The 20,773-nt window shown below is 42.3% G+C and overlaps 4 protein-coding genes and 16 non-coding genes across 52 annotated transcripts in view; 1 reads left to right on the top strand and 19 right to left on the bottom strand.

The window, feature by feature from the left end:
• LOC149978909 (uncharacterized) overlaps positions 1-1,965 on the bottom strand; it is a 2,457-nt gene extending 492 nt beyond the window's left edge. The window contains exons 1-3 of the mRNA XM_090194351.1: positions 1,937-1,965; positions 1,089-1,270; positions 780-824 (exon numbers count right to left, since the gene is read on the bottom strand). Of these exons, the coding sequence (XP_090050477.1) occupies positions 780-824; positions 1,089-1,270; positions 1,937-1,965 (256 nt within the window). The remainder of the gene's footprint in view (positions 1-779; positions 825-1,088; positions 1,271-1,936) is intronic.
• LOC118938071 (small ribosomal subunit protein uS17-like) overlaps positions 1-11,294 on the bottom strand; it is a gene marked incomplete at its 5' end in the record, with an annotated part of 17,637 nt that extends 6,343 nt beyond the window's left edge. Inside the window, 16 exons of the mRNA XM_090194350.1 lie at positions 695-824; positions 1,089-1,164; positions 1,937-2,066; positions 2,331-2,406; positions 3,179-3,308; positions 3,573-3,648; positions 4,421-4,550; positions 4,815-4,890; positions 5,663-5,792; positions 6,057-6,132; positions 6,905-7,034; positions 7,299-7,374; positions 8,147-8,276; positions 8,541-8,616; positions 9,354-9,477; positions 11,260-11,294. Of these exons, the coding sequence (XP_090050476.1) occupies positions 8,203-8,276; positions 8,541-8,616; positions 9,354-9,477; positions 11,260-11,294 (309 nt within the window). The remainder of the gene's footprint in view (positions 1-694; positions 825-1,088; positions 1,165-1,936; positions 2,067-2,330; positions 2,407-3,178; positions 3,309-3,572; positions 3,649-4,420; positions 4,551-4,814; positions 4,891-5,662; positions 5,793-6,056; positions 6,133-6,904; positions 7,035-7,298; positions 7,375-8,146; positions 8,277-8,540; positions 8,617-9,353; positions 9,478-11,259) is intronic.
• On the bottom strand, positions 438-519 carry LOC118938595 (small nucleolar RNA SNORD35). The gene has a single exon (XR_005035803.1). It is a non-coding gene; the product is annotated as a small nucleolar RNA SNORD35 (small nucleolar RNA).
• LOC118938581 (small nucleolar RNA SNORD35) lies at positions 930-1,012 on the bottom strand. The gene has a single exon (XR_005035789.1). It is a non-coding gene; the product is annotated as a small nucleolar RNA SNORD35 (small nucleolar RNA).
• Positions 1,680-1,761, bottom strand: LOC118938594 (small nucleolar RNA SNORD35). The gene has a single exon (XR_005035802.1). It is a non-coding gene; the product is annotated as a small nucleolar RNA SNORD35 (small nucleolar RNA).
• On the bottom strand, positions 2,172-2,254 carry LOC118938580 (small nucleolar RNA SNORD35). The gene has a single exon (XR_005035788.1). It is a non-coding gene; the product is annotated as a small nucleolar RNA SNORD35 (small nucleolar RNA).
• Positions 2,922-3,003, bottom strand: LOC118938593 (small nucleolar RNA SNORD35). The gene has a single exon (XR_005035801.1). It is a non-coding gene; the product is annotated as a small nucleolar RNA SNORD35 (small nucleolar RNA).
• On the bottom strand, positions 3,414-3,496 carry LOC118938579 (small nucleolar RNA SNORD35). Its single transcript, XR_005035787.1, has one exon. It is a non-coding gene; the product is annotated as a small nucleolar RNA SNORD35 (small nucleolar RNA).
• Positions 4,164-4,245, bottom strand: LOC118938592 (small nucleolar RNA SNORD35). The gene has a single exon (XR_005035800.1). It is a non-coding gene; the product is annotated as a small nucleolar RNA SNORD35 (small nucleolar RNA).
• LOC118938578 (small nucleolar RNA SNORD35) lies at positions 4,656-4,738 on the bottom strand. Its single transcript, XR_005035786.1, has one exon. It is a non-coding gene; the product is annotated as a small nucleolar RNA SNORD35 (small nucleolar RNA).
• LOC118938591 (small nucleolar RNA SNORD35) lies at positions 5,406-5,487 on the bottom strand. Its single transcript, XR_005035799.1, has one exon. It is a non-coding gene; the product is annotated as a small nucleolar RNA SNORD35 (small nucleolar RNA).
• Positions 5,898-5,980, bottom strand: LOC118938577 (small nucleolar RNA SNORD35). Its single transcript, XR_005035785.1, has one exon. It is a non-coding gene; the product is annotated as a small nucleolar RNA SNORD35 (small nucleolar RNA).
• On the bottom strand, positions 6,648-6,729 carry LOC118938590 (small nucleolar RNA SNORD35). The gene has a single exon (XR_005035798.1). It is a non-coding gene; the product is annotated as a small nucleolar RNA SNORD35 (small nucleolar RNA).
• Positions 7,140-7,222, bottom strand: LOC149978908 (small nucleolar RNA SNORD35). The gene has a single exon (XR_016486157.1). It is a non-coding gene; the product is annotated as a small nucleolar RNA SNORD35 (small nucleolar RNA).
• On the bottom strand, positions 7,890-7,971 carry LOC149978907 (small nucleolar RNA SNORD35). Its single transcript, XR_016486158.1, has one exon. It is a non-coding gene; the product is annotated as a small nucleolar RNA SNORD35 (small nucleolar RNA).
• LOC118938575 (small nucleolar RNA SNORD35) lies at positions 8,382-8,464 on the bottom strand. Its single transcript, XR_005035783.1, has one exon. It is a non-coding gene; the product is annotated as a small nucleolar RNA SNORD35 (small nucleolar RNA).
• Positions 9,132-9,211, bottom strand: LOC118938600 (small nucleolar RNA SNORD35). Its single transcript, XR_005035808.1, has one exon. It is a non-coding gene; the product is annotated as a small nucleolar RNA SNORD35 (small nucleolar RNA).
• On the bottom strand, positions 9,571-9,654 carry LOC118938585 (small nucleolar RNA SNORD35). The gene has a single exon (XR_005035793.1). It is a non-coding gene; the product is annotated as a small nucleolar RNA SNORD35 (small nucleolar RNA).
• LOC110486294 (apoptosis regulator BAX) lies at positions 10,311-18,896 on the top strand. The gene is made up of 7 exons (XM_090196382.1): positions 10,311-10,639; positions 11,489-11,633; positions 14,996-15,044; positions 16,947-17,111; positions 17,212-17,347; positions 17,571-17,675; positions 17,785-18,896. The coding sequence occupies exons 2-7, from the start codon at positions 11,603-11,605 to the stop codon at positions 17,881-17,883; spliced, it is 585 nt and encodes a 194-aa protein (XP_090052508.1). The 5' UTR covers positions 10,311-10,639; positions 11,489-11,602; the 3' UTR covers positions 17,884-18,896.
• The window catches only part of LOC110486292 (mitogen-activated protein kinase kinase kinase 14), a 26,305-nt gene continuing 19,584 nt past the window's right edge, over positions 14,053-20,773 (bottom strand). For 11 of the 33 annotated variants that reach the window (XR_016485934.1, XR_016485933.1, XR_016485939.1 and 8 more), the window contains exons 14-16: positions 20,575-20,716; positions 20,290-20,390; positions 18,211-20,138 (exon numbers count right to left, since the gene is read on the bottom strand). Coding sequence is in view for 16 of the 33 variants with exons in the window: in XM_021557773.3 (XP_021413448.3) it covers positions 19,974-20,138; positions 20,290-20,390; positions 20,575-20,716 (408 nt within the window). In the remaining 17 variants the exon portion in view is untranslated. Of the gene's footprint in view, positions 17,897-18,210; positions 20,192-20,289; positions 20,391-20,574; positions 20,717-20,773 lie in introns of those variants that run through there. The other 22 variants (XM_021557770.3, XM_090196373.1, XM_090196371.1 and 19 more) reach the window with 6 other exon arrangements.

The raw sequence follows: 20,773 nt of genomic DNA, 5'->3' as shown, positions 1-20,773 counted from the left end.
AGGATGGTTAGACGTATTGCCAAATTCCCTACAATTGGAGGCAGCTTATGGTAGAGAAATTAACATTCCATTTTCTTGCAAAAGCTCTGATGGACATTCCTGCAGTCAGCATGCCAATTGCAAGCTCCCTCAATTTGAGACATCTGTGGCATTGTGTGACAAAACTTCATATTTTAGTGTGGCCTTTAATTGTGCACAGCACAAGGTACACCTATGTAATGATCATGCTGTTTAATCAGCTTCTTGATATGCCACGGGTGGATGGATTATCTTGGCAAAGGAGAAATCCTTTGATTTAAACAAGTTTAAACATTTTCTAGAAATAAGCTTTTTGTGCATATGGAACATTTCTGGGATCTTTTATTTCCACTCATGAAACATGGGACCAACAGGTTACATCTATATTTTTGTTCAGTATGGATGCCAAAAGCCCTCCTATAACTGCATCAGTGTTGCCATTAGGCAGTGTCGTCAGAGCCTCAGGCTTGGAAGACCATCGTGAGAAAAACATCATTTGCAGCCAACATCAAATCTGATTTAATAGAACTGCAACTTTAGTGCAACAGTGAGTGACAGCCATCCTTGCAGTAGGAAAGGCACAATCAGCCAATTATTGGATACAGCCTGGCGAGAAAAAACACATGCAAGGAAGAGAGGTTGAAAAGGCTCAACAGTATGACAGAGATCCTCTTACCTGAAGGCAGGTGAGAGATGGACCGACATGTTCTTGTGCCTCTTCTCAAAGCGGGTCTATTTGCGGATGTAATGCAGGTAGTCACGTCTGATGACGATGGTCCTCTGCATCTTCATCTTGGTCACCACGCCTGAAAAGGCAGAATCAGGTCAATGTGTGGTCAATTTTTGAATACATCTAAGCACTGATCTAGGGATAGGAGTAGACCGTTGAATAGGGTGAGCAGGGGGCTTGGGTCGTTGCATCAGTAATGCCATAAGGCATTGTCGTCATAACCAGAAGGCTTGGAAGACCATCGTGAGAAAAACATCATTTGCAGTAAAGTGAGAACAAAAGCTGACTGTTTTACATCCAAACCAAAAACAATAAACAGCAAGGAAATGTAAAGACTAACCGGAGAGGATACGACCACGGATGGAGACATTTCCAGTGAAGGGGCATTTCTTGTCAATGTAAATGCCATCAATAGCCTGTAGAAACAAAATACATGTTAGGTTCTCTGCAAATCTGGCTGGTCTCAGACGATGGTTACACGTGGTCTGCAGTTGAGGATGGTTAGACGTATTGCCAAATTCCCTACAATTGGAGGCAGCTTATGGTAGAGAAATTAACATTCCATTTTCTTGCAAAAGCTCTGATGGACATTCCTGCAGTCAGCATGCCAATTGCAAGCTCCCTCAATTTGAGACATCTGTGGCATTGTGTGACAAAACTTCATATTTTAGTGTGGCCTTTAATTGTGCACAGCACAAGGTACACCTATGTAATGATCATGCTGTTTAATCAGCTTCTTGATATGCCACGGGTGGATGGATTATCTTGGCAAAGGAGAAATCCTTTGATTTAAACAAGTTTAAACATTTTCTAGAAATAAGCTTTTTGTGCATATGGAACATTTCTGGGATCTTTTATTTCCACTCATGAAACATGGGACCAACAGGTTACATCTATATTTTTGTTCAGTATGGATGCCAAAAGCCCTCCTATAACTGCATCAGTGTTGCCATTAGGCAGTGTCGTCAGAGCCTCAGGCTTGGAAGACCATCGTGAGAAAAACATCATTTGCAGCCAACATCAAATCTGATTTAATAGAACTGCAACTTTAGTGCAACAGTGAGTGACAGCCATCCTTGCAGTAGGAAAGGCACAATCAGCCAATTATTGGATACAGCCTGGCGAGAAAAAACACATGCAAGGAAGAGAGGTTGAAAAGGCTCAACAGTATGACAGAGATCCTCTTACCTGAAGGCAGGTGAGAGATGGACCGACATGTTCTTGTGCCTCTTCTCAAAGCGGGTCTATTTGCGGATGTAATGCAGGTAGTCACGTCTGATGACGATGGTCCTCTGCATCTTCATCTTGGTCACCACGCCTGAAAAGGCAGAATCAGGTCAATGTGTGGTCAATTTTTGAATACATCTAAGCACTGATCTAGGGATAGGAGTAGACCGTTGAATAGGGTGAGCAGGGGGCTTGGGTCGTTGCATCAGTAATGCCATAAGGCATTGTCGTCATAACCAGAAGGCTTGGAAGACCATCGTGAGAAAAACATCATTTGCAGTAAAGTGAGAACAAAAGCTGACTGTTTTACATCCAAACCAAAAACAATAAACAGCAAGGAAATGTAAAGACTAACCGGAGAGGATACGACCACGGATGGAGACATTTCCAGTGAAGGGGCATTTCTTGTCAATGTAAATGCCATCAATAGCCTGTAGAAACAAAATACATGTTAGGTTCTCTGCAAATCTGGCTGGTCTCAGACGATGGTTACACGTGGTCTGCAGTTGAGGATGGTTAGACGTATTGCCAAATTCCCTACAATTGGAGGCAGCTTATGGTAGAGAAATTAACATTCCATTTTCTTGCAAAAGCTCTGATGGACATTCCTGCAGTCAGCATGCCAATTGCAAGCTCCCTCAATTTGAGACATCTGTGGCATTGTGTGACAAAACTTCATATTTTAGTGTGGCCTTTAATTGTGCACAGCACAAGGTACACCTATGTAATGATCATGCTGTTTAATCAGCTTCTTGATATGCCACGGGTGGATGGATTATCTTGGCAAAGGAGAAATCCTTTGATTTAAACAAGTTTAAACATTTTCTAGAAATAAGCTTTTTGTGCATATGGAACATTTCTGGGATCTTTTATTTCCACTCATGAAACATGGGACCAACAGGTTACATCTATATTTTTGTTCAGTATGGATGCCAAAAGCCCTCCTATAACTGCATCAGTGTTGCCATTAGGCAGTGTCGTCAGAGCCTCAGGCTTGGAAGACCATCGTGAGAAAAACATCATTTGCAGCCAACATCAAATCTGATTTAATAGAACTGCAACTTTAGTGCAACAGTGAGTGACAGCCATCCTTGCAGTAGGAAAGGCACAATCAGCCAATTATTGGATACAGCCTGGCGAGAAAAAACACATGCAAGGAAGAGAGGTTGAAAAGGCTCAACAGTATGACAGAGATCCTCTTACCTGAAGGCAGGTGAGAGATGGACCGACATGTTCTTGTGCCTCTTCTCAAAGCGGGTCTATTTGCGGATGTAATGCAGGTAGTCACGTCTGATGACGATGGTCCTCTGCATCTTCATCTTGGTCACCACGCCTGAAAAGGCAGAATCAGGTCAATGTGTGGTCAATTTTTGAATACATCTAAGCACTGATCTAGGGATAGGAGTAGACCGTTGAATAGGGTGAGCAGGGGGCTTGGGTCGTTGCATCAGTAATGCCATAAGGCATTGTCGTCATAACCAGAAGGCTTGGAAGACCATCGTGAGAAAAACATCATTTGCAGTAAAGTGAGAACAAAAGCTGACTGTTTTACATCCAAACCAAAAACAATAAACAGCAAGGAAATGTAAAGACTAACCGGAGAGGATACGACCACGGATGGAGACATTTCCAGTGAAGGGGCATTTCTTGTCAATGTAAATGCCATCAATAGCCTGTAGAAACAAAATACATGTTAGGTTCTCTGCAAATCTGGCTGGTCTCAGACTATGGTTACACGTGGTCTGCAGTTGAGGATGGTTAGACGTATTGCCAAATTCCCTACAATTGGAGGCAGCTTATGGTAGAGAAATTAACATTCCATTTTCTTGCAAAAGCTCTGATGGACATTCCTGCAGTCAGCATGCCAATTGCAAGCTCCCTCAATTTGAGACATCTGTGGCATTGTGTGACAAAACTTCATATTTTAGTGTGGCCTTTAATTGTGCACAGCACAAGGTACACCTATGTAATGATCATGCTGTTTAATCAGCTTCTTGATATGCCACGGGTGGATGGATTATCTTGGCAAAGGAGAAATCCTTTGATTTAAACAAGTTTAAACATTTTCTAGAAATAAGCTTTTTGTGCATATGGAACATTTCTGGGATCTTTTATTTCCACTCATGAAACATGGGACCAACAGGTTACATCTATATTTTTGTTCAGTATGGATGCCAAAAGCCCTCCTATAACTGCATCAGTGTTGCCATTAGGCAGTGTCGTCAGAGCCTCAGGCTTGGAAGACCATCGTGAGAAAAACATCATTTGCAGCCAACATCAAATCTGATTTAATAGAACTGCAACTTTAGTGCAACAGTGAGTGACAGCCATCCTTGCAGTAGGAAAGGCACAATCAGCCAATTATTGGATACAGCCTGGCGAGAAAAAACACATGCAAGGAAGAGAGGTTGAAAAGGCTCAACAGTATGACAGAGATCCTCTTACCTGAAGGCAGGTGAGAGATGGACCGACATGTTCTTGTGCCTCTTCTCAAAGCGGGTCTATTTGCGGATGTAATGCAGGTAGTCACGTCTGATGACGATGGTCCTCTGCATCTTCATCTTGGTCACCACGCCTGAAAAGGCAGAATCAGGTCAATGTGTGGTCAATTTTTGAATACATCTAAGCACTGATCTAGGGATAGGAGTAGACCGTTGAATAGGGTGAGCAGGGGGCTTGGGTCGTTGCATCAGTAATGCCATAAGGCATTGTCGTCATAACCAGAAGGCTTGGAAGACCATCGTGAGAAAAACATCATTTGCAGTAAAGTGAGAACAAAAGCTGACTGTTTTACATCCAAACCAAAAACAATAAACAGCAAGGAAATGTAAAGACTAACCGGAGAGGATACGACCACGGATGGAGACATTTCCAGTGAAGGGGCATTTCTTGTCAATGTAAATGCCATCAATAGCCTGTAGAAACAAAATACATGTTAGGTTCTCTGCAAATCTGGCTGGTCTCAGACTATGGTTACACGTGGTCTGCAGTTGAGGATGGTTAGACGTATTGCCAAATTCCCTACAATTGGAGGCAGCTTATGGTAGAGAAATTAACATTCCATTTTCTTGCAAAAGCTCTGATGGACATTCCTGCAGTCAGCATGCCAATTGCAAGCTCCCTCAATTTGAGACATCTGTGGCATTGTGTGACAAAACTTCATATTTTAGTGTGGCCTTTAATTGTGCACAGCACAAGGTACACCTATGTAATGATCATGCTGTTTAATCAGCTTCTTGATATGCCACGGGTGGATGGATTATCTTGGCAAAGGAGAAATCCTTTGATTTAAACAAGTTTAAACATTTTCTAGAAATAAGCTTTTTGTGCATATGGAACATTTCTGGGATCTTTTATTTCCACTCATGAAACATGGGACCAACAGGTTACATCTATATTTTTGTTCAGTATGGATGCCAAAAGCCCTCCTATAACTGCATCAGTGTTGCCATTAGGCAGTGTCGTCAGAGCCTCAGGCTTGGAAGACCATCGTGAGAAAAACATCATTTGCAGCCAACATCAAATCTGATTTAATAGAACTGCAACTTTAGTGCAACAGTGAGTGACAGCCATCCTTGCAGTAGGAAAGGCACAATCAGCCAATTATTGGATACAGCCTGGCGAGAAAAAACACATGCAAGGAAGAGAGGTTGAAAAGGCTCAACAGTATGACAGAGATCCTCTTACCTGAAGGCAGGTGAGAGATGGACCGACATGTTCTTGTGCCTCTTCTCAAAGCGGGTCTATTTGCGGATGTAATGCAGGTAGTCACGTCTGATGACGATGGTCCTCTGCATCTTCATCTTGGTCACCACGCCTGAAAAGGCAGAATCAGGTCAATGTGTGGTCAATTTTTGAATACATCTAAGCACTGATCTAGGGATAGGAGTAGACCGTTGAATAGGGTGAGCAGGGGGCTTGGGTCGTTGCATCAGTAATGCCATAAGGCATTGTCGTCATAACCAGAAGGCTTGGAAGACCATCGTGAGAAAAACATCATTTGCAGTAAAGTGAGAACAAAAGCTGACTGTTTTACATCCAAACCAAAAACAATAAACAGCAAGGAAATGTAAAGACTAACCGGAGAGGATACGACCACGGATGGAGACATTTCCAGTGAAGGGGCATTTCTTGTCAATGTAAATGCCATCAATAGCCTGTAGAAACAAAATACATGTTAGGTTCTCTGCAAATCTGGCTGGTCTCAGACTATGGTTACACGTGGTCTGCAGTTGAGGATGGTTAGACGTATTGCCAAATTCCCTACAATTGGAGGCAGCTTATGGTAGAGAAATTAACATTCCATTTTCTTGCAAAAGCTCTGATGGACATTCCTGCAGTCAGCATGCCAATTGCAAGCTCCCTCAATTTGAGACATCTGTGGCATTGTGTGACAAAACTTCATATTTTAGTGTGGCCTTTAATTGTGCACAGCACAAGGTACACCTATGTAATGATCATGCTGTTTAATCAGCTTCTTGATATGCCACGGGTGGATGGATTATCTTGGCAAAGGAGAAATCCTTTGATTTAAACAAGTTTAAACATTTTCTAGAAATAAGCTTTTTGTGCATATGGAACATTTCTGGGATCTTTTATTTCCACTCATGAAACATGGGACCAACAGGTTACATCTATATTTTTGTTCAGTATGGATGCCAAAAGCCCTCCTATAACTGCATCAGTGTTGCCATTAGGCAGTGTCGTCAGAGCCTCAGGCTTGGAAGACCATCGTGAGAAAAACATCATTTGCAGCCAACATCAAATCTGATTTAATAGAACTGCAACTTTAGTGCAACAGTGAGTGACAGCCATCCTTGCAGTAGGAAAGGCACAATCAGCCAATTATTGGATACAGCCTGGCGAGAAAAAACACATGCAAGGAAGAGAGGTTGAAAAGGCTCAACAGTATGACAGAGATCCTCTTACCTGAAGGCAGGTGAGAGATGGACCGACATGTTCTTGTGCCTCTTCTCAAAGCGGGTCTATTTGCGGATGTAATGCAGGTAGTCACGTCTGATGACGATGGTCCTCTGCATCTTCATCTTGGTCACCACGCCTGAAAAGGCAGAATCAGGTCAATGTGTGGTCAATTTTTGAATACATCTAAGCACTGATCTAGGGATAGGAGTAGACCGTTGAATAGGGTGAGCAGGGGGCTTGGGTCGTTGCATCAGTAATGCCATAAGGCATTGTCGTCATAACCAGAAGGCTTGGAAGACCATCGTGAGAAAAACATCATTTGCAGTAAAGTGAGAACAAAAGCTGACTGTTTTACATCCAAACCAAAAACAATAAACAGCAAGGAAATGTAAAGACTAACCGGAGAGGATACGACCACGGATGGAGACATTTCCAGTGAAGGGGCATTTCTTGTCAATGTAAATGCCATCAATAGCCTGTAGAAACAAAATACATGTTAGGTTCTCTGCAAATCTGGCTGGTCTCAGACTATGGTTACACGTGGTCTGCAGTTGAGGATGGTTAGACGTATTGCCAAATTCCCTACAATTGGAGGCAGCTTATGGTAGAGAAATTAACATTCCATTTTCTTGCAAAAGCTCTGATGGACATTCCTGCAGTCAGCATGCCAATTGCAAGCTCCCTCAATTTGAGACATCTGTGGCATTGTGTGACAAAACTTCATATTTTAGTGTGGCCTTTAATTGTGCACAGCACAAGGTACACCTATGTAATGATCATGCTGTTTAATCAGCTTCTTGATATGCCACGGGTGGATGGATTATCTTGGCAAAGGAGAAATCCTTTGATTTAAACAAGTTTAAACATTTTCTAGAAATAAGCTTTTTGTGCATATGGAACATTTCTGGGATCTTTTATTTCCACTCATGAAACATGGGACCAACAGGTTACATCTATATTTTTGTTCAGTATGGATGCCAAAAGCCCTCCTATAACTGCATCAGTGTTGCCATTAGGCAGTGTCGTCAGAGCCTCAGGCTTGGAAGACCATCGTGAGAAAAACATCATTTGCAGCCAACATCAAATCTGATTTAATAGAACTGCAACTTTAGTGCAACAGTGAGTGACAGCCATCCTTGCAGTAGGAAAGGCACAATCAGCCAATTATTGGATACAGCCTGGCGAGAAAAAACACATGCAAGGAAGAGAGGTTGAAAAGGCTCAACAGTATGACAGAGATCCTCTTACCTGAAGGCAGGTGAGAGATGGACCGACATGTTCTTGTGCCTCTTCTCAAAGCGGGTCTATTTGCGGATGTAATGCAGGTAGTCACGTCTGATGACGATGGTCCTCTGCATCTTCATCTTGGTCACCACGCCTGAAAAGGCAGAATCAGGTCAATGTGTGGTCAATTTTTGAATACATCTAAGCACTGATCTAGGGATAGGAGTAGACCGTTGAATAGGGTGAGCAGGGGGCTTGGGTCGTTGCATCAGTAATGCCATAAGGCATTGTCGTCATAACCAGAAGGCTTGGAAGACCATCGTGAGAAAAACATCATTTGCAGTAAAGTGAGAACAAAAGCTGACTGTTTTACATCCAAACCAAAAACAATAAACAGCAAGGAAATGTAAAGACTAACCGGAGAGGATACGACCACGGATGGAGACATTTCCAGTGAAGGGGCATTTCTTGTCAATGTAAATGCCATCAATAGCCTGTAGAAACAAAATACATGTTAGGTTCTCTGCAAATCTGGCTGGTCTCAGACTATGGTTACACGTGGTCTGCAGTTGAGGATGGTTAGACGTATTGCCAAATTCCCTACAATTGGAGGCAGCTTATGGTAGAGAAATTAACATTCCATTTTCTTGCAAAAGCTCTGATGGACATTCCTGCAGTCAGCATGCCAATTGCAAGCTCCCTCAATTTGAGACATCTGTGGCATTGTGTGACAAAACTTCATATTTTAGTGTGGCCTTTAATTGTGCACAGCACAAGGTACACCTATGTAATGATCATGCTGTTTAATCAGCTTCTTGATATGCCACGGGTGGATGGATTATCTTGGCAAAGGAGAAATCCTTTGATTTAAACAAGTTTAAACATTTTCTAGAAATAAGCTTTTTGTGCATATGGAACATTTCTGGGATCTTTTATTTCCACTCATGAAACATGGGACCAACAGGTTACATCTATATTTTTGTTCAGTATGGATGCCAAAAGCCCTCCTATAACTGCATCAGTGTTGCCATTAGGCAGTGTCGTCAGAGCCTCAGGCTTGGAAGACCATCGTGAGAAAAACAATTTGCAGCTTGCAAAGAGCAGTTAACCATACAAGTTAATTGACTACGAGACCAGGCTGTATTCCAAAGACAATTCAACAAATTAATCATACTGCCCATAAGGAGCACAATTGTAGTTTTAGGATAGTTTAGGTCGTTGGGTAAGTTACCTCTCTTGGGGTTTTGAAGCCTAGCCCAAAGCGCTTGTGGTAGCTTCTCCTTGCCACCTTCACCAACCAGAACACGCTTCTTGTTCTGGAAGATGGTTGGCTGCTTCTGATAAGCCCTCTCCGTCTGTGGGGAAAATACATAACACCAGGTCAAAAACTGATCTACGCAAAGTAACACGTCACTCCATCATGGAGCTGAAAAGACCCTTCTTCAAGTTACACTGCATCAGTGTTGCCATTAGGCAGTGTCGTCAGAACCTCATAGGCTAGGAAGACCATCGTGAGAAAAACATCATGTGCAGGTAAATCTATGTGCATTTTGAAATAGACGCTACTAGAGAAGCAGTAGATCAGACAGGATGCACTAGCAAGACTTACAATCTATGAAGCTGACCATAATGAAAGTTAAGAAAAGTCAGAGCTAGCTATAATCAAAAGCAGAGCAAAATAACTAGGTAGCCAAAAACAATAGCCGTATAAAGTCCATGACATTTGGAATCCACAAGTTGAGAAAGTAGACAGCTGAGTTTAGCCAGCCAGCCAATCTAGCGTAAAAACTAACCTATGGGCTATAGGCTTGGGCCCGTGGGCCCGTGGCAGTATTTGGTATTTCGGATCACTGTCGTGCCCAAAGTAAACTGCCTGTTACTCAGGCCCAGAAGCTAGGATTATGCATATAATTGGTAGAATTGGATAGAAAACACTGATGTTTCCAAAACTGTTAAAATAATGTCCGAGTATAACACAACTGATATAGCAGGCAAAAACCCAAGGAGAATCCATCTGGGAATATCTTCTTTTTTTTGAGCTCACCACTCATAATGGCTGCCTATGGGAATATCAAAAGAATACCTTCCAGATTGCAGTTCCTAGGGCCTCCAGTAGATGTCAGTCTTTAGAAAGAGTTCCAGGCTTGTTTTTTGAAAAAGTTAGCTAGAATTTGTAGTTTTTCTAAGTGGCTCCCATTTTGGCACGCCCGTCAGTGAGGGTGTGCACATCATTATCTATCTCCGGTAATTAACATAATATTCTGTCTTAAATTGTATCGTTTATTTACATATTAGGGTACCTGAGGATTGATTAGAAACGCTGTTTGGACGAAGTGTATTGGTAACCTTTGGGATTCATTTGTATGCATTTTGAACAAAAGAAACAGGTGGCTTACTGAATCAAGCGCACCAACTAAACTGACTTTATTGGGATATAAAGGACTTTATCAAACATAAGTTCCATTTGTTATGTAGCTAGGACCCTCGGGATTGCAAAAAGAGGAACATCTTCAAAAGGTAAGTGATTTATTTTAAAGCCATTTCTGACTTTAGTGACGCCTCTGCTTGGTTGGAAAATGTTTAATGCTTTTGTAAGCGGGGCGCTGTCCTAAAATAATCACATGGTATGCTTTTGCCGTAAAGCCTTTTTGAAATCTGACAACACGATGGATTAACAAGAAGTCTTTTAAACGATGTAATGCACTTGTATTTTTATGAATGTTTAATGCTAAGATTTTGTATTCGGCGCGCTCCGATTTAACCGGATGTTGTCGAATTTGATCACGGAAACCAGATTTCCGCTTGAAGAGGACTGTGCTTCTCGAGCATACATTTATCTAGCAATGACATGTTTTAGTTATTAACTCTGCCATAAATCAGTATACTTTGATTATAAACTAGATGAAGCATACGCCCAATGCTGTAAAGGCCAAGTTAGCAAACGTCCTAGCTGGATCTCCGACAACGCGCTCCACACAGCACCGGGCCTGGAACCATAAAACAATTAAGGGCCCAGTCTACTTTGAAATTTCAATCGCATGCTTTTCCGTTTAACTGAGGCTATTTATTGTACGCCATGATACTTTTTTCTATCAAAAAAGCACATTCATTTCGCCACGCTGTTTTGCTGAACGTACTTGTGCGTCCGCCCTCTTTGCCAGCCGAGTCGTAAAGAGAATTAAGCATGCGCGTGACGGACAGAAGTCAGAAAGGACAGGATATGACGTTTAAGAAAGGGCAAGGCAGAAGCGGAACGTTGGATTCCATTTGTGTCAAAATATTTGTATTCATTGCTAATTAAACTTGCTGTAATTTTAAGTATTTTGTAAATTGACTACTCATAAATATTATTGGCCTTCTACATAGTGCTCTTGCAAGCTGGAATTCGTGAACGAGCAAAACGAAGCCACTCCTCTGGTACTGTAAACATATGTCACATGACTGCAGGCGGACGCGGACTCAAAGTAATCTTAGTACAAGATGGCAGCGCTGTCGGGAGGAGGCGACTCAGGTAAGTGACATGACTATGATAAACACAATCGACACGGAACCGTGGTACTGATATCGTAATTATCGTGAGCCGGAACGAAAAGTATTTGTCACGATTTAGCTTACTTGTTAAATAATAGATTTTTGTTGTCGGTTGGACCTAGCCGCGTCGAGCTAGCCAGTCAACGAGCTAACATAACACCCATCCCATCTCTGAAACATGCCCGTACACCTGACTGGGTAAGCTAGCTACCTAGGAAAGCTACATTATTGTTTTCTAGCTGTTCAACTGGGGGAAAAGTGTTACAGTTTACTTGTTTCCTTTTCTCATCAAGCTAGCTTGTAAGCCTGTATGTGATAAACAGTTAATTGGTATTTACATATACAGCCCAAACATTTGTTTTGGATATTCGGTTTTCACTCGTCAATAGCTATTGAACCAAGCATGCCATGACATGGAGTATTGTAACGTTATATTCTTAATCAGGGGAGGATGGAGAGCAATCGACAACTTTTGTGTGTGTAAATCTTACATCTTTTTGAAGATTGTAATCTGAACCGAATTTGAAATTCATACAGAAAATGCTCTGGATTATTATCCATCCTAAATCTGATTTAGAACATTTTAATTGTCATGGAATGCTTGGTTCAATAGCTATTGACGAGTAAAGCGAATATCCTATATAAAACCACCTTTACCTTGGTACTGAACCATATACAGTTGAAGTCGGAAGTTTACATACACTTATGTTGAAGTCATTAAAAGTTGTTTTTCAACCACCACAAATTTCTTGTTAACAAACTATAGTTTACAGACAGATTATTTCACTTCTAATTCACTATCACAATTCCAGTGGGTCAGAAGTTTACATACACTAAGTTGACTGTGCCTTTAAACAGCTTGGAAAATTCCAAACAATGATGTCATGGCTTTAGAAGCTTCTGATAGGCTAATTGACAAAATTTGATTCAATTGGCGGTGTACCCGTGGATGTATTTTAAGGTCTTCTTTCAAACTCAGTGCCTCTTTGTTTGGCATTATGGGAAAATCAAAATAAATCAGCCAAGACTTCAGAGAAAACAATTGGAGACCCCCACAAGTCTGGTTCAGCTTTGGGAGCAATTTCCAAACACCTCTGAAGGTACCATGTTTATCTGTACAAACAATAGTACGTAAGCATAAACACCATGGGACCACACCGATGTCATAACGTTCAGGAAGGCGTCTCATTCTGTCTCCTAGAGATTAACGTACTTTGGTGTGAAAAGTGCAAATCAATCTCAGAACAACAGCAAAGGACCTTGTGAAGATGCTGGAGGAAACGGGTACAAAAGTATCTTTTTCCACAGTAAAACCAGTACTATATTGACATAACCTGGAAGTCCGCTCAGCAAGGAAGAAGCCACTGCTCCAAAACCGCCATTAAAAAAAGCCAGACTATGGTTTGCAACCGCACATGGGGACAAAGATTGTAATTTTGTCTTCTGGTTTGATGAAACAAAAATAGAACTGTTTGGCCATAATGAACATCGTTATGTTTGGAGGAAAAAGGGGGAGGCTTGCAAGCTTAAGAACACCATCCCAACCGTGAAGCATGGGGGTGGCAGCATCTTGGTGTGGGGGTGCTTTGCTGCAGGAGGGACTGGTGCACTTCCCAAAATAGATGGCATCATGAGAGAGGAAAAGGATGTGGATATGTTGAAGCAACATCTCAAGCCATCAGTCAGGAAGTTAAAGCTTGGTCGCAAATGGGTCTTCCAAATTGACATTGACCCCAAGCATTTATTTTGTTGTTCACCTTTATTTAACTAGGTAGGCAAGTTGAGAACAAGTTCTAATTTACAAGCCTACTCCCAAAGTTGTGACATAATGGCTTAAGGACAACAAATTCAAGGTATTGGAGTGGCCATCACAAAGCCCTGACCTCAATCCCATAGAAAATGTGTGGGCAGAACTGAAAGTGTGTGTGAGCAAGGAGCCCTACAAACCTGACTCTGTTATACCAGCTCTGTCAGGAGGAATGGGACAAAATTCACTTTACTTATTGTGGGAAGCTTGTGGAAGGCTACCCAAAACATTTGACCCAAGTTAAACAATTTGAAAGCAATGCTACCAAATACTAATTGAGTGTATGTAAACTTGTGACTCACTGGGAATGTGATGAAAGAAAGAAACTGAAATAAACCATTCTCGGTACTATTATTCTGACGTTTCACATTCTTAAAATATAGTGGTGATCCTAACTGACCTAAGAGATTGAATTTTAATCTAGGATTACATGTCAGGAATTGTGAAAAACAGAGTTTAAATGTATTTGGCTAAGGCGTATGCAAACTTCCTACCAGCTCTCTAAAAAGTTTGTTAAACAACACTTTCCTGGAGATATTTTGTCTCAAATCTCAAGCAGGTGAAGGACAAACCACACAGACAATCGGTATAGTAAGTTTAAATTAAAGGTTATTCAACATTCTGGAAAGGAACATTTACATGATTTTGCAGGCATTTGTTTCAGGCTGTATATACCAATTAATTGTGTATTACAGACTGATTAGTCAGATTAGTATGTGAGTGCTAGCTAGCTGTGTTTAATTAGCATTTTAGTAATTTTGCAGACGAGCTCATCCAGAATGATTTACAGTTAGTGTACTTATTTTAAGATGGCAAGGTGGGACAACCACATATCACAATCATAGGAAAGTACATTTTTCCCTCTATAGTGGGGGGGGGGGGGGGGGGGCTGTGCGATTATTTAAGATACTCTTTAAAGGGGTAGGGTTTCACTGGTTTTCAGAAGATGGGCAGGGGGAAGCTGGTTCCACCATTAGGGTGCTAGGACACATAAGTGCTTGGACTGGGCTGAGTGGGAGATGCCCTCCTGTAGGGGTGGGAGGGCCAGATGTGGCAGTCTGAGTCTTTGTACTTCATACTTAATCGTTGTCATTCTAGAAACATCATAGACAGCTAGCCTAACTGCAGTACATCTTGGACCAGTCCAGCTGTTACTAATGTCAGCTGACAAGTCAACTTCTGAAAATGAGCCAGCTGGTGTTTTAACTGTTTTACATGAATTAATGTCACACTGAACTGGTCATGAGACATGCATACTTCAGTAGCTACTTGTTCAAGAATATCTTTGTGTCACATTTCAAACATGTTTAGCCCATTACATAATATATTTGACTGCCCAGTTTCGATATGACAGACACCCATACCTGGCTGACGCTACCCACACCTGGGTGACGCTACCCACGTGACTCAGTCAGGACTTCAAGAATTCAGTATTTGCCAGACTACCCACACATAGGCATTGTCTTAAATTGCCTCTACCTGCCCTTGGTTTATGTCTTGGTAGTACTGACTCCAGTGCTGCTTTGTGTTCTCAGGTAATGGAACTGATCAGGTACTAGAACTGGGAAGAACATTACTGACAGAGTGAGTATACCTTCATGTTTACTCTTGAATTAGATCTTTATTCACATTTGTCTGATTTAATCAGGCTGTAATACACAATTTAATTGGTAGATATAGCCTGAAACATTGGAGTGCCAAATCGTGTAAATGTTACTTACAAGCCAGAATGTTGAATCAATTTTCATTGATACTTGCATTACCGGTTGTCTGTGCGGTTTGACCTTCAGACGCTCGAAATTTGAGACAAAATTTCCACAGGGAAATATTGTTTACCAGACTTTTTAGAGATCTGCAAGGTATATGGTTCTGGTGTGTATTTTCATTCTACTGACATAGGTACACTTCAACTGCGAGAGACGGAATCTAAAACAAAAATCACGTATGATTTTAAGTAATTAATTTGCATTTATTGCATGTCATAAATATTTGATCACCTAACAACCAGTAAGAATTCCGGCTCTCACAGACCTCTTAGTTTTTCTTTAAGAAGCCCTCCTGTTCTCCACTCATTACCTGTATTAACTGCACCTGTTTGAACTCGTTACCTGTATAAAAGACACCTGTCCACACACTCAATCAAACAGACTCCAACCTCTCCACAATGGCCAAGACCAGAGAGCTGTGTAAGGACATCAGGGATAAAATTGGAGACCTGCTCAAGGCTGGGATGGGCTACAGGACAATAGGCAAGCAGCTTGGTGAAAAGGCAACAACTGTTGGTGCAATTATCAGAAAATGGAAGTTCAAGATGATGGTCAATCACCCTCAGTCTGGGGCTCCATGCAAGATCTCACCTCGTGGGGCATCAATGATCATGAGGAAGGTGAGGGATCAGCCCAGAACTACACGGCAGGACCTGGTCAATGACCTGAAGAGAGCTGGGACCACAGTCTCAAAGAAAACCATTAGTAACACACTACGCCGTCATGGATTAAAATCCTGCAGCGCACGCAAGGTCCCCCTGCTCAAGCCAGCGCATGTCCAGGCCCGTCTGAAGTTTGCCAATGACCATCTGGATGATCCAGACGGAATGGGAGAAGGTCATGTGGGCTGATGAGACAAAAATAGAGCTTTTTGGTCTAAACTCCACTCACCCTGTTTGGAGGAAGAAGAAGGATGAGTACAACCCCAAGAACACCATCCCAACCGTGAAGCATGGAGGTGGAAACATCATTCTTTGGGGATGCTTTTCTGCAAAGGGGACATGATGACTGCACCATATTGAGGGGAGGATGGATGGGGCCATGTATCGTGAGATCTTGGCCAACAACCTCCTTCCCTTAGTAAGAGCATTGAAGATGGGTCGTGGCTGGGTCTTCCTGAATAACAACAACCCAAAACACAGAGCCAGGGCAACTAAGTGGCTCCGTAAGAAGCATCTCAAGGTCCTGGAGTGCCCTAGCCAGTCTCCAGACCTGAACCCAATAGATAATCTTTGGAGGAAGCTGAAAGTCCATATTTCCCAGCGACAGCCCCGAAACCTGAAGGATCTGGAGAAGGTCTGTGTGGAGGAGTGGGCCAAAATCCCTGCTGCAGTGTGTGCAAACCTGGTCAAGAACTACAGGAAATGTATGATCTCTGTAATTGCAAATCAAAGGTTTCTGTACCAAATATTAAGTTCTGCTTTTCTGATGTATCAAATACTTATGTCATGCAATAAAATGCAAATTAATTACTTAAAAATCATATAATGTGATTTTCTGGATTTTTGTTTAATAATTCCGTCTCTCACAGTTGAAGTGTACCTATGATAAAAATTGCAGACCTCTACATGCTTTGTAAGTAGGAAACACTGCAGATTTAGCAGGTTATCAAATACTTGTTCTTCCTACTGTACCAGTTAATTGTTTGTTACAGCCTGATTAATCAGACAAGGATCAAAATATACTAGCTAGTTGTTTACCCGGGACCCTCTCTTCGCAGTTTCATCTACGAGCGGGTTCTTCGCCATGCTGATAGCAGTACTCAGTTGTCAGTGTCACGGACCCAGTTGGGCGGGAGTGAGCTGTGTGACCCCAACCACAAGAAACTGGCCCTGTGCCTGCAGCAGATTGGAGATGAGCTGGATGGCAATACACAACTCCAAAGGTATCTTGAATCAAGGACTTAGAAAGGGACTCAGCTCTTTGCTTAAATTGACCCCTGGAGTTTGTACAATACTCAGAGCATCTCTTGTTTTCCCCTTCAGTATGTTAAATGATACTGCACTCCAGCCCAGCCATGATGTTTTTATGAGAGTGGCCCGTGAGATCTTCTCTGATGGAAAGTTCAACTGGGGCAGGGTGGTGGCACTTTTCTACTTTGCCTGTCGGCTGGTCATCAAGGTGAGGGTGGAGAGTGGTAGTATTTTATTTAGCTCTCCTTTCTCTCTCAATCATTCTCGCGCTCTCTTGTCCTCTGTTAGACAAAGGAAACAGGGCTCATCTCAGTCGGAATAGAGTCACTTTTGTAAACCGCAGCGCTTGGAATGGAACTGCAATTTACACGTTTTGGGATGAGTTGGCTTCTTCGTTGTGCAATAAGACTGCATCGTCTTTCTCTCCTTAGGCTCTGTTGACCAAGGTCCCCGACATCATCAGAACCATTATCAGCTGGGCTACAGACTACCTGCGAGATCATGTGATCAACTGGATTAGGGATCAGGGTGGCTGGGTAAGGAATCCGTAGATGTGCTTTCCCCACATTGGCATGTTTTTTTACAGATGTCTTTTTGAAATTGTGGTGATGGTTGAAGACAATGGTGTCTCTTCCTAATTCTTAGGAGGGAATCCGTTCCTACTTTGGCACTCCCACCTGGCAGACCGTGGGGGTGTTCCTCGCTGGAGTTCTTACTACTGTGCTGGTCATCCGCAAGATGTGAGGGGAAGGAGAGCCTAAGAGAAGAAAGGACAAAGAGGGGGGGACATAAGACTGGGGGGGAAACTGGGTAGTAGAGGTAGACATGTGGGGGTAAATGGGAACTTTCGGGGGAAGGAAAAGGTGAGGAAAAATAGTTTGGGATGGAAAAGCAGCAACGTTTGGACCACTCCTCTTTCCCACCCTCCATCCATCAATGGCAAAGGATTGAGTCAGATTCAAGGTTTTTCTTGCCTCTGTTCCCTACGCTGAAATATGTGAGCAGCTCTTGACCGCACACACAGGAGAGAAGGATGGAAAGAGATGTGTAGAGACTCGGCCAGGGCACATCTTTTAATTAATTTATTTTTTTATTTCTTGCAAACAAACAAGTCGCTGCATGACATTTTGTTGCTTAAGTCTAATGGCACCCCCCCCCATGTCAGCCATGAGAAACTCCTATGCTTTCCTCCTGTGCTTTATTTCTGTTGCACTTTTCTTCCATTGAGTCTCTCCATTTTCCTATCTGATCATTCTCCCTCCCTCTCTTCATGGTATCTCTTTGCTGGAGTATGCATTTTGGGGTGTGTGTCTGTGATTATTTACGCGTGATCATAGGATCAACAGATGTTCCAAGTACGTGTGTGTGCATGCGCGCATTTCTACTGCAGACACACAGCACTGTCCTTCTCTCACAGATGTTTACCTCTCTCTCAGCATAGTGTTCAAAGTACTGTATTCTATGGTGGGCTATTTAAAAGCAGACCATACCATAATCCTTCACAATCAAATGCTCTTTTTATACACCTTGTTAATGTGTTCAAATAAGGAAACTTTCTTATTTCTTTTAAGTTGTCAGTGCCTTGGTCCTTTTTTCTTCTTTTCTACAATAAATTGCTTTGATATTCACCTTTTTTCACTTTTTCTATATCTTTTGTAAAACTCTTGTCCCCCAAAACAATCTTTTTGCAGTGACACTTGTTTGTTTTTGTATGTTGTAATATGAACATAAAATAAAATGTTTTATGGATTGCGTGACAAGATTGTGGGGTGTGAATGAGATTAATTTAAAACTACTGCCTTGCTTGTACCCTAATTCCCAACTGGAAGCATATCTAAACAGTCTCCAGTAGTAGTTGGATTGAATCTTTCCTATTGATCAGCAAATGGATATGAAATACTCCAGAGTACAGCTTTTATTTCATGACATGATTCCATGTTACTGTAAGGTTAACATCTCATTGGCTCAGTGCTGTTGTTGGGTGTGCTCTAGCGAAATCTAGAAAAGGGCTGTCGTTTCTGGTGTATAAAATTATGCTAGGTTTACAGTATTGGACTTTCCATACCTTTGAGAAAAGGCAGTTGTAGCTTATTCACATGAACCATTTTCTCTAAAGAGGATACTAACACCACACGTGTGTGTGTGTGTGTGTGTGCTCCTGTAATATACAGGGATATCCATTTATAAGAAATGCATGACATTTATCCTCTACGGGATTGGTGTCCCGCTAACGTAAGTAACATCCAACTATCCAGGACAAACACTTATGTGCAGAAAGCTTAAATTCTTGTTAATCTAACTGCACTGTCCATTTACAGTAGATATTACAGTGAAAAAATACCATTCTATTGTTTAGTGCACAACAAAACACTTATCATGGCAACTGGTTTCATACATTCACCTCTGAAGGTAAATAATGTACTTACATTCAGTAATCTTGCTCTGATTTGTCATGAGGGTCCCAGAGATAAAATTGAGCATAGTTTTGTTTGAAAAAATACATTTTTATACTCCTATGTCAGAACTGGGTTCTAGAGTTTGAACCCCTGCTGTTAATATTCTCCTACATTAATTTCACATTTCCAAAAACTTGAAAGTGTTTAATTTCAATTGGTATCCAGAATATGCATATCCTTGCTTCAGGTCCCGAGCTACAGGCAGTTAGATTTGGGTAAGTAATTTTAGGAGAACATTTAAAAAAGGGTACGATTCTTACAAGGATTAGACATAACACAGTTTGATAAAAAGCAGGATATACTGAGACAGGCGTACAAGAGTGAGTTCACAGTCCTGATGCTTGAGACTGCTACCGATGAGTGGGGGGAGTTAATGGCTCAGTCACGAGTCTCCAGCACCCCCTCCTTGACCCTCCATCGCCAGGCCTGGCAGTAGTCAGGAGCAGGGACACAGCGGAGCAGGAGGCCAGAGTCCTGTACCTCCTCATCATGGGCCACTGGCTCCCGCTCCTGAGTCTCCATGGTGAACACCCTCTCAGAGATCTAGAGGGGAGAGAGAGACACAGGTGGTGTATTGAAGGCCTGTGTGTAGTCGCCTGTGAAAAGGACAAGAGCATCAAAATGAAAATATGGTTGTGCACGACTTGTTGTCAGGGGAGGCATATTGAAAACTCAACCATTAGTCCTCACTCACCTGGTGGCTGATCCCCGTGGCGATGTGGCCCACCTTCACCCTGCGTTTCTCTCGTATCCGGATGCTTTGCCCATTTACGCCCGTGATGCAGACGTTAACTCCTGAGCCAATCACAGTGCAGAGAAACAGCCAACATGAGTGCACTGCACATGCTTTCTCAGCATGAGTGATATCACTATGGGAATGAGGTCCTATCCAGTGGGAAACAATATGACATGATCCTCTTATCTAAACATCCTGAGCTGTAGCACCTTCTAGGGTCAGCTAACGAGAGATGTCGCTCACCCTCAAAGCATTGGGGTGGAGACAGGTGGCTTTGGTGAACCAGCCAGTCCATACTGAGAATCTGTCCATCCGGTTGGCTGTTGTAGGAGAACACACCGGAGCTGAGGTCGTCACCTGGGCTGATGGACCAACGGCCAGAGTCCTGTAGTTAGGGGAGGAGGGAGACAGGGAAAAGAGAGGGAGAACCGTGAATGGGCTG

The sequence above is a fragment of the Oncorhynchus mykiss genome, chromosome 13, assembly GCF_057628025.1.
Source record: "Oncorhynchus mykiss isolate SJ-2025 chromosome 13, ASM5762802v1, whole genome shotgun sequence".
Lineage (NCBI taxonomy): Eukaryota > Metazoa > Chordata > Actinopteri > Salmoniformes > Salmonidae > Oncorhynchus > Oncorhynchus mykiss.
This window is presented reverse-complemented; position numbering and strand designations above follow the sequence as displayed.